General features: G+C 41.1%; 1 protein-coding gene across 1 annotated transcript in view; it reads left to right on the forward strand.

Annotated features, from left to right (window-relative positions):
• The window catches only part of SYT10 (synaptotagmin 10), a 54,186-nt gene that overhangs the window by 20,455 nt on the left and 15,064 nt on the right, over positions 1 to 18,667 (forward strand). The window contains exon 3 of the mRNA XM_070947067.1: positions 13,421 to 13,985. Within this exon, the coding sequence (XP_070803168.1) occupies positions 13,421 to 13,985 (565 nt within the window). The remainder of the gene's footprint in view (positions 1 to 13,420; positions 13,986 to 18,667) is intronic.

Genomic DNA, 18,667 nt, shown 5'->3' on the forward strand with positions numbered 1-18,667 from the left:
AAGAAGCTCCCCCGAGGTCCGACTCTGGAGGCTCCGGAGGCAGCACGTACCTCCCAGATGGCCCTTTCTCTGCCTCCGACTCAGAGCCCTTGTCCGAGCCTTCCCCAGACTCCAGGACTGGTACTTGTTAAGTTAGTAACACTTTTGTTACGTGAATCTGCTTCCCTATTGACTTTGCATGTCAAAAGGTCTCAAAAGAGGATCACATGATCCCAGGACACTACAACCATCATCAATACATGCCAGTTGCCAAGTATCTGAATTTTGATCACGTGACCACGAGGATGTTGCAATGGTCATAAGTATGAAATATGGTCATAAGTCACAGTGCTGTTGTAACTTTGAACAGACACTAAATGAATAGTTGTAAGATGAGAAGTAACTGTATATGAACAGAAAACACAAGGGCTGGGATGAATATGTATGTGTGTCTCTTGATTATAATAGCTGAGGCACACAATAAGTTAAAGTAGGAAATAACACAAAGCAACTTCAAAATGTAAAGGTAAAGGTTTCCCTCGCACTTATGTGCTAGTTGTTCCCAACTCTAGGGAGCGGTACTCATCTCCGTTTCAAAGCTGAAGAGCCAGTACTGTCCGAAGACATCTCCGTGGTCATGTGGCCGGCATGACTAAATGCCAAAGGTGCACAGAATGCTGATACCTTCCCACCAAAGGTGGTCCTTATTTTTCTACTTGCATTTTTTACGTACTTTCGAACTGCTATGTTGGCAGAAGTTGGGACAAGTAACAGAAGCTCACTCCATTATGCAGCACTAGGGATTCGAACTGCTGAACTGCTGACCTTTCGATCGACAAGCTCAGCATCTTATACTATTAAATATTTTTTTTAATTAGAAAAAAAAAGCAATTTATTCTTTACCATTAATAGTTCACGTCCTTCCTTATCCAACAATCAGAATTCTACCAGGACATAACTGAGAACAATATGCTAGTACTTAGCACTTGCAGTAGCTGTCACATCAACCGAGAAATGATTTAAGAAGATGCTGATTAGACACATCTAATGTTAATGCACTAAGAAACATTAAGGGCTAAATGCATTTGAAGTAATTGAAAGAATACTTCCTTGAATAGAAAATTCTGGGCAAAAAAATAGAAAAATTACGAGTGTCTTGTTTTGCAAATTATGGCCAGTGTTGCATGTATGCAGTTTTGATTGACTGATTCATTATTTGCCATCAAGCCATTTTTGACACCTAGCAACCACAGCTAAAAAGCTATCCTTAATCTGTTCTTTCAACTCTTCCAACAGTGTACTTGGTACCCCTGTAACTGAGTTCATCCATCTTGCTTCTGGTCATTCTCTTCTCTTTTCTTCTATCTTTCCCAGCATTAGAGCCTTTTCCAGAGATCTGGGTCTTCACATAACAAGTTTGAAGTAGGATAATTTCAGCTAGGTAATTTGTACCTCAAGTAAGATTTGTTCAATGATCCATCAATTTGTTTTCTTAGCTGTCCTTGGTATTCACAGGAGTCTTCTCTGACACCCAAGTTCAAAGGTGTCAATATTCTTCCTATCCTACTTCTTTAAAGACCAAGTTTTCCTCCCAAAGACTCTTTTAATGACCCTGTAATCCCTTGCATCAGGGTGGAGTCGGGGCAACTGAATGGAGCTGAGCATTTACTGGCTGGATGCCCTTCCTGTCACCAATGCAGAATTCGCAGTATTCTCATTGTTCCCAGAGAAAGAAATATCTGCCTCTACCTAGGATCGAACTCACAGCCTCCTGATTGTGAAGCAAGAGCTCCAACTCTAGGTCACCGCACCACTCAACTTTTCCTCTCAAAGTGTGCCACATGGAATTTAATTTTAGTTTCATTTTTCTCATTTGACTTTTAGTAGAGGGTTTGAAGATCTTTTGCATTTTCAGCTATCAAAGTAGTGTTATCAACATAATATGTGTTATTGATGTTTCAGTCTGTTTTGCTAAGTTGTGGCCATACCATGACTTCCTGACCTGTATATAAGTTTCTCATGAGGACAATGGGATCCCCCTTTTTCTTATCATTTTCCCTTGCTTGACAAGATTGACAAAATCAGAGACTTTTCTATAATCGATGAAGCCCATTCTGGCTTCTTTTTGGTATTCTTTGGCTTTCTCAACTATCCCGTGTGCATCAGCAATAATGTATAATGTTCCTTTTCTAAAGCTAGCATGAATATCTGCCATCTCTTTTTCCTTGTAGGGCTCTAATCTGTATTGGATGATCATAACCATTATTTTGTTACCATGTGAAATTAAGTATATTGTCTGTTAATTTGCAGACCCTGTTAAATTTCATTTATTTTGTACTGGAATGTAAATAGACATCTTCAAATTGGTTGAACATTGTATCATTCTCCAGATTTGTTGGCATAGCTTGATTAGAATCTTGACAGATTTTTTTTTCTGTTGCGTACCATATTTTCGGGGGGTAGTCCATCACTACTTTCCAGCTGGGTAATGAACCGAGTGTTGATCTAATTTCCTCTTCTAGTTCCAGTCGCTCTTGTAACTAAGAAATATAGAATAGGATAGGATAGGATAGGATAGGATAGGATAGGATAGGATAGGATAGGATAGGATAGGATGCGATGCGATGCGATGCGATGCGATGCGATGCGATGCGATGCGATGCGATGCGATACAATACAATACAATACAATACAACACAACACAACACAACACAACACAACACAACACAATACAATACAATACAATACAATAACAGAGTTGGAAGGGACCTTGGAGTTCTTCTAGTCCAACCCCCTACTTAGGCAGGAAACCCTACACCACTTCAGACAAATAGTTATCCAAATCTTCTTTAAAACTTAGTAAATAGTTACTACAAGCTTTGATGTCCATTTCATGAATATATACATAATATGTGGCCTTCAGAAAATTCTTTCAGATTTGTTGAAATAGTACTCCCACCATCCCCAGTTGGAACCATTGGGGGTATAATCTGTATGCCCAAAATAAGCCAAATACTCCATGTTGTTCCTAATATCATCCCAAAAATCTATTGGGAAGGACAGAGAAAAGGGAATAGATATGGCTATGACAGATGTTGTGGACAGCAGAAGTAGCAGTGACACGTCATTCCATTTCAGGAAATGGTATGACTAGTACATCTGCTGTCAACTTCACTCCAAATATTCTCTAATGAGTTATATTGTTTCTCTCCACAGGAAATTTTCATTGAGTCACTGTATAGTTCATTGTTAGAAACTGAACTCTTACGTAGATGTGAGCCTCAGTATTCTGGATTCAGGGGTGGGCTGCTGGGGGTTCGCAGGGGTTCAGGAGAACCTCCAGCTAAGGTTCTGTGCAGTTCTGAGGACCCCCAAATCCCACTCCTGGCTGACCCCACCCGCCCCACTCCGCCCCTCCCAGGAGTCCCCACGCAGCCCATTTTGGATGCAGATAAGTGCAGGGCACGTGCGGAAGAGGGCAAAAAACGAGCCTACCGGAAGAGGGCCTCCAGAGCCTGGGGAGACCATTTTTGCCCTCCCAGAGGCTCGAGAAAAACCTCTGGAGCCCGGGAGGGGCAAAAACACCCCCCTACCATGGTGCAGGAGGCCGACCAGGCCACACCCACCATGGCCACACCTACCCAGCAACCGGGCAGAGAACCCCTTGGTAAAATTTTTGAAGGCCACCTCTGTTTGGATTTTCTAAATCCTATGGAATGTGGATTCCAGGAATATTCAGGAATGTGAATATACATCAATGCTGGAATAGTCCTTTGACCTATATCCTCTTCCTTGTTGCTATCAATAAAGAGTTTTCCATTTCTATGCATTAATAATAAAACTATCAAAATTCAAATGATTCTACTGAAAGGAAAACGATCTAAGGTAACCTTGAATCTGAAGAATCATTGCATAGGCAGGGGAAGCAATGCAGTGAACCTGAATTAAATATTTTGCATTCTCCTATTTTGTACTCTTTTCTAAGAGACCTGCGGATAAAATGGGTTTTTATGTCTTGATTCCCAGCAACAATAAATGACATGTGAAGAAGCAGTTTTGTGTTACTGTCTGTTTACCTCCAGAGTGCAATTTCATTTCACTTGGAAGCTCATGAAAAGCATTCTTGTTGATGGGAAAGAGGGGGAAAAAACCCAATTTCTACAAATACTTTTTTTTTTTTTAGCTTTTAAAATTTTTTTAAGACAAACAAACATTTAGTACATTGTTCATTTCTTCCATGTGACATTTCGGTGTTATCTTCAAAAGTTTCTTCTCTTCTCTACCTCTTCTGTCTTCAATCTCACCAAATCCATTGCAAAGATTTTCCACTAATATAATTTTTTTTTAATTTGATTTATATACCGCCCTTCTCCAAAGACTCAGGGCGGTTTACAATGTGTTCAGCAATAGCCTTCATCCTTTTGTATTTTTATACAAAGTCAGCTTATTGCCCCCACAACTGGGTCCTCAATTTACCTACCTTAGAAAGGATGGAAGGCTGAGTCAACCTTGAGCCTTGGCGAGATTCGAACCCTGCAGTAATTGCAGGCAGCTGGTCTTAATAACCAGCTTAATAACAGGGTGCCTTAAACCACTGTGCTACCAATATATATAATATTCTAATTACAACCATTTTTTCCCCCAATCTCTTTTAAAAACTTATTTGTATCTCTTTTCTAACCAATAGTAAAATTTATTCCATATCTTAAAATATTCTGAATCTTCTTTTTCCTTTATCATCATAGTTAATCTATTCATTTCTGCACAATCTAAATTTTTTTTAATTACTTCTCCCTCCGAAGGTATATTCTCTGCTTTCCAATTTTGTGCATAAACAATCCTTGCCGCTGTTATTACATGTATAATCAAATATATATTATCTTTACTAATATTCTCTGGTAAGATACTCAATAGGAATAGCTCTGGTTTTAAATCTATACGTTGTTGTATCATTTCCTCCACCCGTAACTTAATTTTATTCCAATAGTTTTTCGTTTCAGGGCATGTCCACCACATGTGGTAATATGAACCTGGTAACTGGTGACATTTCCAACATTTAGCTGATTTATCTTTAAACATTTTTGCCAGTTTCTCAGGGGGCATATAAAACATTTTATATTGATTTTCCTTGTATGCAGTGGACATTGTTAATTTATAATTTCTTTCCCATAATTGTTGCCATTTATCCTACAAATACTTTTATGTGTGAAAAAAGCTTATGGTGCTCTTTGGTCTGATCATTTCACTATCTCAAATTTACAAAGTTTTCCTAAGATCTGAAATTGGAAATAAGACACTGAATGTAGATTTTATTTCATGATTCCAAAGTAGATAATGAAAAATATTCTTCATTCACTAGTTGTAATTCAAATTTTAATTTTAAAAAATTAGACTTTGTCACACTTTGTTGTGATTTTGCTGACTTCTACGAACTCTGTAAAAGAAATTATCACATTCGCTACATTCGTTTTCAATATCTTGTTGGGGTTTTTTTGGTGTGTGTTTGAGACTTTCGTTATCATTGATCAGGAGAGAAGTTGTCTTCTTTCAAAATGTAACATTTTATCAAGTAATGAGAAAAAAATCTGGGACTACAGCTTTTATATCTGGACACAACAAGATAATTGATTTTCTTTTTTTCTTTTGCTTTTAATTACAGAAAACATGCCACTAAGATTAGATTAAATTCCTTTTTTTTCCCAGCTAGAAGATGGCAAGGCTGCACTTAACAATATGATCTTTGTACCTGAGGGATTCTTGCTCATAATGAGGGCTTCAGAGATTAAAGGAGAGGAGACATGTAGTAAATTCCTTACAACCTGTCCATTACCTCTGCTGGTTTCCTTATTTATTCAAGGTTAAAATAATGTTTTCTTATAAATTGAATGTTCTTACTATGCAGGGACATAAGAAATTTATTTAGGCTGGGTATAGGCCAGTGATGGCTAACCTTTTTGCTGTCGCGTGCCAAAAACAGGGGGAGCGGGGGGGGTGTCACATGTGCATGCCCACACCCATAATTCAATGCACCCTGCCCCCCGTGCATGACCCCCCTGCACTCCCCCCACTTTTGGCATGTGATGGCATGGTGGGCCTGGTAGGCCCATTTTTCACCCTCCCCAGGCTCCAGAAGCTTTCTAGGAGCCTGGGAAGGGCGAAAACGGCCTTCCCCACTCCCCCAGAGGCCCTCCGGTGGCCAGGAATAGCCCGTTTGCCAACTTCCGGTGGGCCCAGAAGGCCCGAAAATCAGCTGGCCGGTGCACACATGCATGCTGGAGCTGAGCTAGGACAACGCTCGGTGCCCACAGATATGGCTCTGCTTGCCACCTGTGGCACCCGTGCCATAGGTTCGCCATCACAGGTATAGGCTCTAAGCCACTATACCCAACCTTGTAATTGAATAAAGATAAACTATATTGTTTCCTCTTCTTTCTTTTAACGACCCCATAATACCTTGCGGGGTGGAGTCTGGGCAACTGAATGGAGCTGAATGTTTACTGGCCGGATGCCCTTCCTGTTGCCAATTCGGGGCTTTGTTCAGCAGATATATTCTCATTGTGCCCAGAGAGAGAAATATCTGTTTCTACCTAGGATCAAACTCACAGCCTCCTGATCGTGTGGTGAGAGCTCCACCTCTAAGCCACCGCACCACTCATAAACTATATTGTTTGTAGCCCTAAAATACAAGATTCAACTCCTGGCATCTCCTGGTAGAATTTAGATTCTTGAACTTGGTCAACACATCACATTGAACATGAGGCAGCTTTTTAGTATCCTATCCAGGGACGCTGGCAAGTAGAGATGAATAAATCTGTCTAATAAGTACTTCATTTTAATTCATTTTCTCATTTTTCCAGTCGTAATGGTTTTTGCCATTCAATTTTAAATACTTTTTTTAAAATATGTGCACAATTACTTATTCAAATTTTCCTCTGTGCTTTTCCCAACACTTATTATTAAAAGCATTTTTCCTTAATATAAAGCCTTTTTGTTCTTACATTCATCAAAACACTCATGATTGTGTTTATTCCCCTTTAATTTATAGCTCTTTGGAAGCATTTGCTGTTGTTGTTGCTGCTGAGAAAATTCCCAACATTACAGTGGAATGTAACATTACATTATATTGGTTCTGGAAATGTGAAACTGAGTATCTGCAGTAAAACTAATTGCAAGCATGTGAATTCTAGCATAGGAATAAAGTGAAGCAAATTCACAGACAGTCTTGTTTTTCAAATATTAGAATCTAACTATTGGGTTAGGACGTAGACCTCAGATAATTTTCCAGATCAGCACTGAGGTCTGAGTAAGTTGCACATTCAACCCCACCAAGATAACTGCAATTTGCGGCACAAATATTGAATGAATGTAATAAGTTCCTGCACCGGACAGGCAAATTTGTATAGATCTCCAAGTTACCTTCTAAGTTCATATGTATCTACAACAGAGGTGGGTTTCAGCAGGTTCTAACCAGTTCTGGAGAACCGGTAGCAGAAATTTTGAGTAATTTGGAGAACCAGTAAATACCACCTCTGACTGCCCATGCCCCCATCTATTCTCTGCCTCCTGAATCCCAGCTGATCAGGAGGAAATGGGAATTTTGCAGTAACCTTCCCCTGCAGTGGGGTGGGAATGGAGATTTTAATACAGTATCCTGCCATGCCCACCAAGCCACGCCCACAAAGTCATACCATGCCCACTAAGCCACACCCACAGAACAGGTAGTAAAAAATTTTGAAACCCACCACTGATCTACAAGCCATATATGACTTGCCTGAAGAAAAAAACTTTGTAAATGATGTACATCTTAGTTCTTTCAGCAAGACATAGTCTCTGCTCTTAAGTCTTCACTGAATGGTTATGTTGTAAATAGTTGAATAAATGCAAAATAAGACATTTATTTAAATATGGATAGTGTTTCCATCAGTCACCACAATCAATGGTTAGTTTAAACCATAAGTTAAAGTTGCTTTCAATATAATCACTTACTGAATTTTTTAATGTAAGTTTCAATTTGCCAGTGGATCATCTAGTCCGGTGATGGCTAAGCTTTGTCTCATTGTGTGCCAAAAGCGTGCTCGTGCGCAATAGCACGCATGTGTGCCAGCACCCATAATGCAATATGCAGTCCCCCCTGCGCATGCGCGCATGACCCCCCTGCCCCCCCACGTATGCACATGTGACCCCCTACACTCCCCCTGCCCCCTGTGCATGCACACATGACCCCCCTGCCCCCCTTTTTGGCCTAGCAGACCTCCCTGCAGCCTCTTGGGCCCAAAAATGGGCTATGGGGGGGGCTGCTGCACCCCCCACGGTCTGCCCCTCCCCCCGTGCATGCGTGCATGACCCCATCCCCCGCATGCATGCACGCGACACCGCCCTGTGCATGTGCACATGTCTTCCCCAAGTGCCCCACCCCCCACATATCCTAAAAATCAGCTGGCTGGCGGGAGGCACGCGCGCGCATGCACAGTGGAGCTGAACTGGGCGACGGCTTGCATGCCCATAGAGAGGGCTCTGTGTGCCAGCTGTAGCACGCATGCCATAGGTTCGCCATCACGGATCTAGTCCAATGTTCTATCCTACAGGAACTCAGAAGCATGGAGACGAGAGCGCTAGCTTTCTTTCAATGGTATTCTTTATCAAATGGGCTTATTTCAGAAGTTACTATATAGCTATCAAAAATGTCACTGATATACCTTCTTACATGATACTAGGCCTTGGAGTTATGGGCTCCATTCCTGGAAGCAATCGCCTGAATGGCTGCTCTCTTCTTGAGTTACTTCATGATCTTAAGGGATCCTGTCTAATCTACCATTTAGGTGGTAAAATGTATGGTGTTACTTATTCAAAACTTATTAAATAATTTCTGTTGAACTTGAGCATTCTTCTATTCTTGGTCCCTGGCAAAGGCAACCCTAATATTGTGGCCCAAGGTCCCCATAGCATATTGGTTTCAGCTGCCACTGAATGAATGAAAGAAACCAGCATCTAAGTTAAGATAAACTCGTCTATTTATCAACTGATGTCTCATTACTTGGTTAAAAAGTTTGACTTGTTGCTGAATGTGTGAAACTGAACCAGTGGGAAAAATATTGTGTTGGTGTTGTTCTGATTTTGTTTTCCTCTGATACTGGATCTGGAATATTGTGCATAACCAGGCAGGAGTCTGATGCTAGAAAGAACCTGCAACTGTGGCCTGGCAAGCAGAGAGTAGAGGAGAGGTCTTGAAGATGACATCTAGGGAAGAAGGAGGTGATGGAAGTAGATGGGACAGGAAAGTCTTGGTTCAGAAGAAAGTAGGATGACAGTAGGATGACAGTAGGATCCTCTGTAGGATGAGAGCACAGGTGGAAATTCTTGGACAGGAAAAGCTAACAACCCAGACCCTCAAGCAAAACTGGAGCCATGCCAGATGACAGTAACTCCATGCAAGAGTTGGTCTGGAACATAAATTGTTTCAGTAAATTGATTTACTCTATCCTCTGCATTTGGCTGTTCTTGTCCGAAAGAAGCATGGACTTCAGATATTTTGAAAGAGGCATGGACTTCGGATATTTTGAAGTGTCCCACTCCATGCAAGGAGAGAAATTAAATGCATCCAGTTAATGCCATTTTAATTTTAGAAACTGGGGTTCCACTAAAACTGCCAGAGCAATTCATTTGGCAACTTTCAGCTGCTATCGTTCCCTGGGGCACACATTCCCGCTGGCCAATTTCAGTGGATCGGTGGATACTGATCCTACTGAGAATTGCCTATTTAAATTCTCTAGGACGTGGAGGACCATTTTTGGCTTGCCTTCAAGGCTCCAAAGAACAAAGATGAGTTCCAGGCAGAGCAACAAATCAAAGTGCAGGGACATGGCAGTGGGAGGAACAGTGTAGCAGATGTGAGCTGTTAAGCGTGCACTTTCTAATTAGCTGTGCTCCTGACCCCTTTGTAGGGTAATCATACAACTCCGATAGTTTCTTTGGTTCAGAAAAGCATTCCCACTGTTGCCATGGGAACAAAACACATTTGAATAATTAACACATCAATCAGCTGTCTCCATGAAACTGACGTAAGCCACTGTGTCATTAGAGCATTGGCTTCCTCAAGCACAAATATCATTGAATAGGATGATATTATATCATCTGGGGAATAACTTTCTCTGTAGCATCCAACCTAGGCAAGCTATGAAGTTGCTAGCAGTAGAAGCCAAGGGAACAATGTTATGTATTCGGTACAGGTGTTTTAAATAGAGCTGCGCAGAAGAATTCTGCATGTATGGTTTTTTTTTTCTAGCACGCTTCGGTCCATTTGATGAAATGGCATTTGTTTCAAGATTTTCTTTTCCAAATAAGAGAAGACTTTAATTAAAATTCTCGTGTGCATAAGGTCACCTGCAGAAGTCTGTGAAGGTCCATAGTACATGATACAATCATCTGCTAGCTATCAACAGCTTCCTAAGCTTCCAAGCTTCTATTAGGTTCCAAAAGAAGACAAAACTAGGGGCTTCTTCAGATTAGGAAATAGCAGAACCAGAGGATAGAACTGTACAAATCTTTTGAACGATGCTTCAGAATGCACGGCGCACCCCATGAAGCACCTCTTTTTGCATTATTAAGCAACCACATGAGGTGCTTCAAAAGGAGGCTGCTGGGCAGCTGCACAGAAAGATATTTTGCTTCAGTGTTCAAAGGCGATGTAACCAGGAAATGGGACCGATAGAACAGCCCAATGCTTCATTGCTCCTCTTCACTTTCAGACCGGCATTTTTGTTCAAGAGGCAAAAATTGGAAGTCTGGAGTGAAATAGTCATTCCAAAAAAAAAAAATCTGCCCCATGTTTGATCCAACCATCTTCTATTTACGAGGCAGGTATTATGACCATTGCTCTATTACCGCGTTCATGATGAAATGAGCTGTAATTGTGTTAAAAAGCAGAATAAGCACCAATTCAGTTGATGGTGCACTCCTGCCTTGATGAAGTAGCAATGAAATACAGCATTTAGCCAACAACAACCCCAACTCAGGGGTGGGCTGCTGGGGTTTTGCAGGGGTTCAGAACAACCTCTAGCTAAGATTCTGTGCAGTTTGGAGAACCCCTAAATCCCACTCTTGGCTGGCCCCACCGACCTCACCCCGCCCCTCCCAGGAGTCCCCACGCGGCCTGTTTTGGATGCAGGTAAGTGCAGGGCACGCACGGAGGCTCAGGGAGGGTGAAAAACGGGCCTACCAGAAGTTCAGGAAGGCCGGAAACAGGGCTATTTCTAGCCTCCAGAGGGCCTCTGGAGCCTGGGGAGGCCATTTTCGCCCTCCCAGAGGCTCAAGGAAAGCCTCTGGAGCCCAGCAAAAATGCGTCCCCCCTCCCCCACTGTGATGCAGGAAGCCGACTAGGCCATGTTCACCATGACCACGCCCACCCAGCAACCGGGCAGAGAACCCCTTGCTAAAATTTTTGAAGTCTACCCCTGCCCCAACTGCTCTATGGTCAAAGATCCTCAAGGCAAAAAAAATATAGAAAAGTATACTTGGAAGGGCAGTAAAAAGCCCACCAAACTGTCTTTCACATCATGTATGGGCTTAATAGAGGATGATGCCAATTATTTGTGTCCTCCAGAAATGGTGGTTGTCCCGTTTCGGTGAACGGCAAACAGGAGAATGTAGGGAAGCTTCTCATGAAATAGAAAAAGGAAAAATAAAAAACTTATTTCATTCAGCATGGCTTCCAGTATCTTTATGGCCCATGGCAGCAATACAGAATGGCTACTATCGTCTTCCAGAAAAAAAGGAGGGATCGAAGGGTTAATTCTTTTTACTGTTTTATTTTTTTTTAATTTCCTAGTTTACTTTTCAAGATCATGCTCTTCTACAAATCAGCATTTACAGATAGGCCTTGATTTAAAACAATTCTCTAGTTGACCGTTCAAAGTTACAACAGCACTGAAAAAAGTGACTTATGACCATTTTTCACACTTATGACCTTTGCATCCTCATCCCCATGGTCACGTGATCAGAATTCAGCTGCTTGGCCATTGGTTCATATTTATGATAGTTTTAGTGTCCCAGGGTCATGTGATCACCTCTGACACACAAAGTCAATGGGAAAGCCAGATTAATTTATCAATTTGTTGTTGTTGTAGTTGTTAGTTGCAAAGTTGTGTCCAATCCATTGTGACCCCATGGACAACGTTCCTCCAGGCCTTCCTGTCCTCTATCATCCCCTGGAGTCCATTTCGCCAACTGCTTCAGTGACTCCATCCAGACACCTCGTTCTCTGTCATCCCATTCTTCTTTTGCCCTCAATCGTTCCCAGCATTAGGCTCTTCTCCAGTGAGCCCTTCCTTATCAACTTAGTTATTACTAATTTAACAGCTACAGTGATTCACAAACCAATGGTGGGTTGCCACCGGTAGTAAAACCGGTGGGAGGCTCCATCCATCGACCCCAACGTCATCAGGAAGCTTCTGCGCATGTGCGGCCCTGTTGCGAACCGGTAGTAAAGGTAAATAGAACCCACCCCTGTCACAAACATATGAAGAACGGTTGCAGGAATTGGGTATGTCTAGTTTAATGAAAAGAAGGACTAGGGGAGACATGATAGCAGTGTTCCAATATCTCAGAGGCTGCCACAAAGAAGAGGGAGTTCAAGCTATTCTTCAAAGCACCTGAGGGCAGGACAAGAAGCAATGGATGGAAACTAATCAAAGAGAGAAGCAACCTAGAACTAAGGAGAAATTTCCTGACAGTTAGAACAATTAATCAATGAAATGTCCTTGCCTCCAGAAGTTATGAATGCTCCAATACTGGAAGTTTTTAAGAAGAGATTGGATAACCATTTGTCTGAAGTGGTGTAGGGTTTCCTACCTAAGCAGGTGGTTGGACTAGAAGACCTCCAAGGTCCCTTCCAACTATCCTATCCTATCCTATCCTATCCTATCCTGTCCTATCCTATCCTATCCTATCCTATTCTTAACAGTTGTGGCAAAAAGGATGTAAAAATGGCACAAACTTCACTGAATTTTGGGTTCAGTTGTGGTCATAAGTCAAGGACTTCTGCTTGAATGATGACTACTGGGGTGGAACTGAGAGATGGATTTTCCTCTCTCATTTCCATTTCTTGTAAGTTTAGGCTATTATCACCTTTTCTTACCTCTCCCTGATTTACTTATTCTCCATTTCTGCCTCCCCCCCCCTTCTTCTCTTCTGATCTACCTAATTCTCCATTTCCTGTTTTCTGAATTATCATTATTCTTCTTGAACTGAACTATTAAATTATCTTCCTGGGTTATCTAGCATTGTTAATAACTGTGCTCCCTCATGAGAGTTGTAACAATAACATTGAAAACTTGTTAAATGGTGAAATGCTGATTGACTTCTTTCGTTTTTAATGGTATCCAAGTTATTTTTTCTTTCCCTTCAAGATAATCGAAGCTAAATTTCTTTCTGTTTCTAAATGCAGGCACAATTCTTTCAGGAGACATTTGCCAAGGCAAATGCAGGTGTCTAGCATCGATTTTAACATGGGTCCAGAACCAGTTTTACAAAGAGGGGAGACCACAACCAGCATTGGACGGATAAAACCTGAGCTTTACAAGCAAAAGTCTGTGGATTCCGAAGGCAAGAAAGAGGATGTGAAAACCTGTGGAAAACTCAACTTTACCCTCAAATATGATTATGAAAATGAACTGCTTTTGGTCACCATCGTTAAAGCTTTGGAGTTACCAGCTAAAGACTTTACGGGAACCTCAGACCCGTATGTGAAAATCTACCTTCTTCCAGACAGGAAAAAAAAGTTTCAGACCAGGGTTCATAGGAAGACTTTAAACCCTGTCTTTAATGAAACTTTTCAGTTTCCTGTGGCCTACGATCAACTTTGCAACAGGAAGCTACATTTCAGCGTGTACGATTTTGACAGGTTTTCTAGACACGATATGATTGGGGAAGTTATTCTTGATAACTTTTTTGAAGTTTCTGATCTATCTAGAGAGGCTACAGTATGGAAAGATATCCATTGTGCCACTACAGTAAGTACCCTGTCTCAAAAAAAAAAAAGTTTTAAGAGATTTCAAAATAAGTAAGTCTTGTACCTTCATACTAAAACTCCTCCATCTTTTCTTTCAGTAGCTATTACATATAACACCATAGGGTAACAATGGGTTTTTAACCCATATCAAGACTTTGGGAATGGAATGGAATGGAATGGAATAGAATAGAATAGAATAGAATAGAATAGAATAGAATAGAATAGAATTCTTTATTGGCCAAGTGTGATTGGACACACAGGGAATTTGTCTCGGTGCATACGCTCTCAGTGTACATAAAAGAAAAGATACATTTGTCAAAAATTTTAAGACATTTATGAACATATTACTGATAGCCTTCCAAATACAGAGATCACTGGATTCCACTTTTTCAGATCTGTACAAGAACTTTACTTTCGTCTAAAGAGAGAAAAAATAAAGTTTCGGGTATAGACTCTTAGGAAGACATTAATCCTGTATCCAATTAACCTTTTCATTTTCCTATAGTCTACATTTCATTGAATTATACCCCAGTTCCCTTATTATTACCATTTATTATTCTCACTTCCTTTATGTCAGACCAGGTGTTGAAGGTGGCTAATATTAACAAAAATAAGAACTTAATGATAGAATTATAATTAAGTGTAAGTAAGATCCATACCAAATCAACTCATAATTGAACCCATAACTTACTAATATTAGGTAATGGTACTTACATGAAATCTGGGATGAAGCCTGGTGTGTCACAGAGTTGAGTTTTATGATGTCTTTATCTAGTTCAGGCAAGTGGAAATATGGACTAGTCTCATTCTTAGGTCAATCTATTAATGATGATAAATCTTATTCTTGTTCATATGGACAATCAGAGGTATGGAAAAATTACTTCTGAGGCTGTAGAAAACAGAAGCTCTCTGCAAATACAGAAACAGATTGTGTTTGCAATCTGTACTATCTTAGCAATGACCATGGTTAGGTTTTATTTAACAAGAAGTTGCTCCTTTAAAAAAAAAACGAAAGCCTACAGTAGCCCAAAGAGTGTCAAAGTCTAGACCCGTGATGGTGAACCTATGGCACGGGTGCCACAAGTGGCACGTGGAGCTATATTGGTGGGCACACAAGCGTTGCCCTAGCTCAGCTCCAGCACGCATGCGTGTGCCGGCCAATTGATTTTCAGGCTGTCCGGTCCCACAGGAAGTCAGAAAACTGGCTGTTTCCAGTCTCTGGGGGGATGGGGGAGGCTGTTTTTTCCCTCCCCAGGCTCCTAGAAAGCCTCTGGAGCCTGGGGAGGTGGAAAAATGGGCCTACTGGGCTCACTGTGCCATCACGTGCCAAAAGCAGGGGGAAGTGTCGGGGGGTCATATGCGCATGCGCGGGAGGGCGAGGTGCATTGAATTATGGATGTGGGCACACGCAACCGCGACCCTCCATGCTCTCCCGGTTTTGGCACACGACGGCAAAAAGGTTAGCCATCACTGGTCTAGACTATTTATTATTTATTTATTTTATTTATTTATTTAATTTGTCAAACATGTATGAGATAACAGGAATAAGTATAAACATGGATATGAACACAGGAAATGGGTATGAATAAATGAGGACAGTAGGATAGGGATGGTAGGCACGCTGGTGCACTTATGCATGCCCCTTACAGACCTCTTAGGAATGGGGTGAGGTCAACAGTAGACAGTTTAAGGTTAAAGTTTTGGGGCTTTGGGGTTTGGACTAGCACTGATGACGTTACCTAGTTTGGGTAATGAAAACAGCCAAACTCAAAGGACTCCTAATTTCAACCCTGAGCTACAAATATTCTCCTTTATTAGTGTCAAAGGCATTACACATGGAAAGGGGCATTAAACAATTCATTCTAGTCCCTTGGATTTAGTTTTAAAAAGTACCCACAGGTGATCATGCTATAACATTCAGAGCCTTGGTACTACAGTGGTTTAAAGCACCCTGTTATTAACACAGCTGCCTGCAATTTACTGCTGGTTCGAATCTCTCCAAGGCTCAAGGTTGACTCAGCCTTCCATCCTTTCTAAGGTAGGTTAAATGAGGACCCAGTTTGTGGGGGCAATAAGCTGACTTTGTATAAATATACAAAAGTATGAAGGCTATTGCTTAACGCACTGTAAGCCGCCCTGAGTCTCCGGAGAAGGGCGGCATATAAATCAAATTAAAAAAAAAAAAAACATTCAGAAATTGCAACGGTCTTATGGTCACATGTGGAAACAATCAAAGTTAGCTTTGAAGAGGAAGCTTTTCAAGACAGAGCTGGAAACATGCAGAATGATTGGAGTTAAGTTCGAAGACACATGATCCAAAGAAGAAGACTTTGTCTTCATTGAATGTCAGCCACCATGCTTGGGAATTCTAGGAGTTGAAGCAGTGGTGAAATTCAAAAGTTTTTTACTACCGGTTCTGTGGGCGTGGCTTGGTGGGCGTGGCTTGGTGGGTGTGGCAGGGGAAGGATACTGTAAAATCTCCATTCCCATCCCACTCCAGGGGAAGGATACTGCAAAATCCCCATTCCCACCCCACTCTGGGACCAGCCACAGGTGGTATTTGCCGATTCTCCGAACCACTCAAAATTTCCGCTACCGGTTCTCCAGAACTTGTCAGAACCTGCTGGATTTCACCCCTGAGTCGAAGTCCAAACTTCTTAAAAGTTGCTGAGGTTTAGAAACACTGTTCTAGAGATATCAAGACTTCTGGGCACCATCCTAAGAACTGCTGAGCTAGTTGTGTAACCTATTTGTCATCAAATTTCTCCAACATTGATCACAGATGGGGTGGGAATGGTTGTAGAAGAAATGAGCCAATGGAGGAGACAAATTCTATTATACCCTTGGCTCTGCTTAGACTAAGTGTAACCTTTAGTGATCAAGATATAAATAGCTCCAGCAGCATGCAATTAGTTAGCGTTTAAAGGGAGATGGCTTTTTAAATATATTATCATAGTTCACTGTTACGCAGAGGGGAGAAAAAGCAAGATTTTTCACTTTTAAAACTCAGCATGGCCATAGAGATTCGGTGCTTATGACTGGTTCTTTTGAATGAGTGGCTTTTAATATGAGTAAGATTTCCTAATATATAGATAACATTCTGACTTTAACAGGAATCCTTTCAGCTCTCTGAGGCACTCAAAGCCAATTATATTGTCCGGCTTAGTGTGCTTGTTTCCTGATGTGGTGCTAATGAACAAGGGTTTCTTTTTTTCTTTTCTTTTTTATTAGAATTCTAAATCACAAGCTTTCTACTTCACAAGAGTAAAGTGAGAGAGAGTGGAGGTCTTGCATTGGAAAATCCACAATCCAGCTGTGAAGCTCCTGAATGCAGTGAGCTAGGCTTTAATAAAAGCTTTAGAAACAGAAACTCGGCCCACGAATCAGGCTAAAGACAATGGAATTTAGATTTGATGTAATATAATGAGTGAATACTATCCCTGTGGACTGTATGTCTATGGAGACTCTCAATCATCAAATAATCTTATTAATTATCCCAAGCTATGGAGGGACGTGGTGGCTCAGTGGCTAAGACGCTTAAATTCTTTCCAATGACAGCCTTTAGGATGGCTGGAGAAGCCTGAGGCATTGTCCAAGAGGAAGATGTACATATTGAGTATGTCTAGTTTAATGAAAAGGAGGACTAGGGGTGACATGATAGCAGTCTTCCAATATCCAAGGGGCTGACACAAAGAAGGGAGAGTCAACATATTCTCCAAAGCACCTGAAAGCAGAACAAGAAGCAATGGATGGAAACTAATCAAGGAGAGAATCAATCTAGAACTAAGTTAAAATTTCCTTAATTAGAAATGAATTTGTTAAGGATATAGTTGTGAGATAACCAGGAATGGTTATGAAGCAGAGCATGGAGTTTTGCGCATGGAAACGGTGCTGAGAGTAATTGTGAATAAACTGCATACAAACTGGTTTTTAAAGTATTTTACTTATAGAGCAAGGCAAAATCATAGTCCTTTTACCAATCCAAGTCTTAGCCATGCATAATCAATCCAGAGATACAAAACTTCTTACCGGTTCATAGAACAATACATGAATCATTCAGGAACAATATAAAAACAGTTCATAAAAGCAGTAATAAATAAACCATTATCAGATTGACCATGTAAAGAGATCAAAGAGATCTACAACATAGCAGCAGGTAACAATATGGTGTAATGTCCACATTGACCACAATCAAGCTCTCCTTAAATACAGTTGCTACAGAGCTCATCCAATCAGGATGCAGAATGACTCAGCAATACTCTTAAAGCTATATTATACATATTCATGCTATAAACATATGATGTTGGCTTATATATTTCCTGGCCAACTAGTTAGGCAATGACCATTTCCTAACAGAATTAATGGAATCACTTGCCTCCAGAGGTTGTGGGTGCTCCAATAATGAGGTTTTTAAGAAGAAATTGGACAGACATTTGTCTGAAATTCCTGCTTGAGCAGGGGATTGGACTAGAAGTCCTCCAGGGTCCCTTCCAACTCTCTTATTCTGTTGTTAAAGATGGAGGTTTGGCTTAGCAAAAAATCACACTATTGCTTTAGACCAGAAGTGTCAAACTCAGATTGTCACATAACATATCGGGACATTTTTCCCCTTCACTATACCGGATGTGTGCGTGACAAGTGCGTGACACATAGCCCTGCTTTAGACTCTCATAATTATGTAGG

This window comes from Pituophis catenifer, unplaced genomic scaffold, assembly GCF_029215685.1.
Source record: "Pituophis catenifer annectens isolate HBS135680 unplaced genomic scaffold, rPitCat1.0.hap2 SCAF_7, whole genome shotgun sequence".
NCBI lineage: Eukaryota > Metazoa > Chordata > Lepidosauria > Squamata > Colubridae > Pituophis > Pituophis catenifer.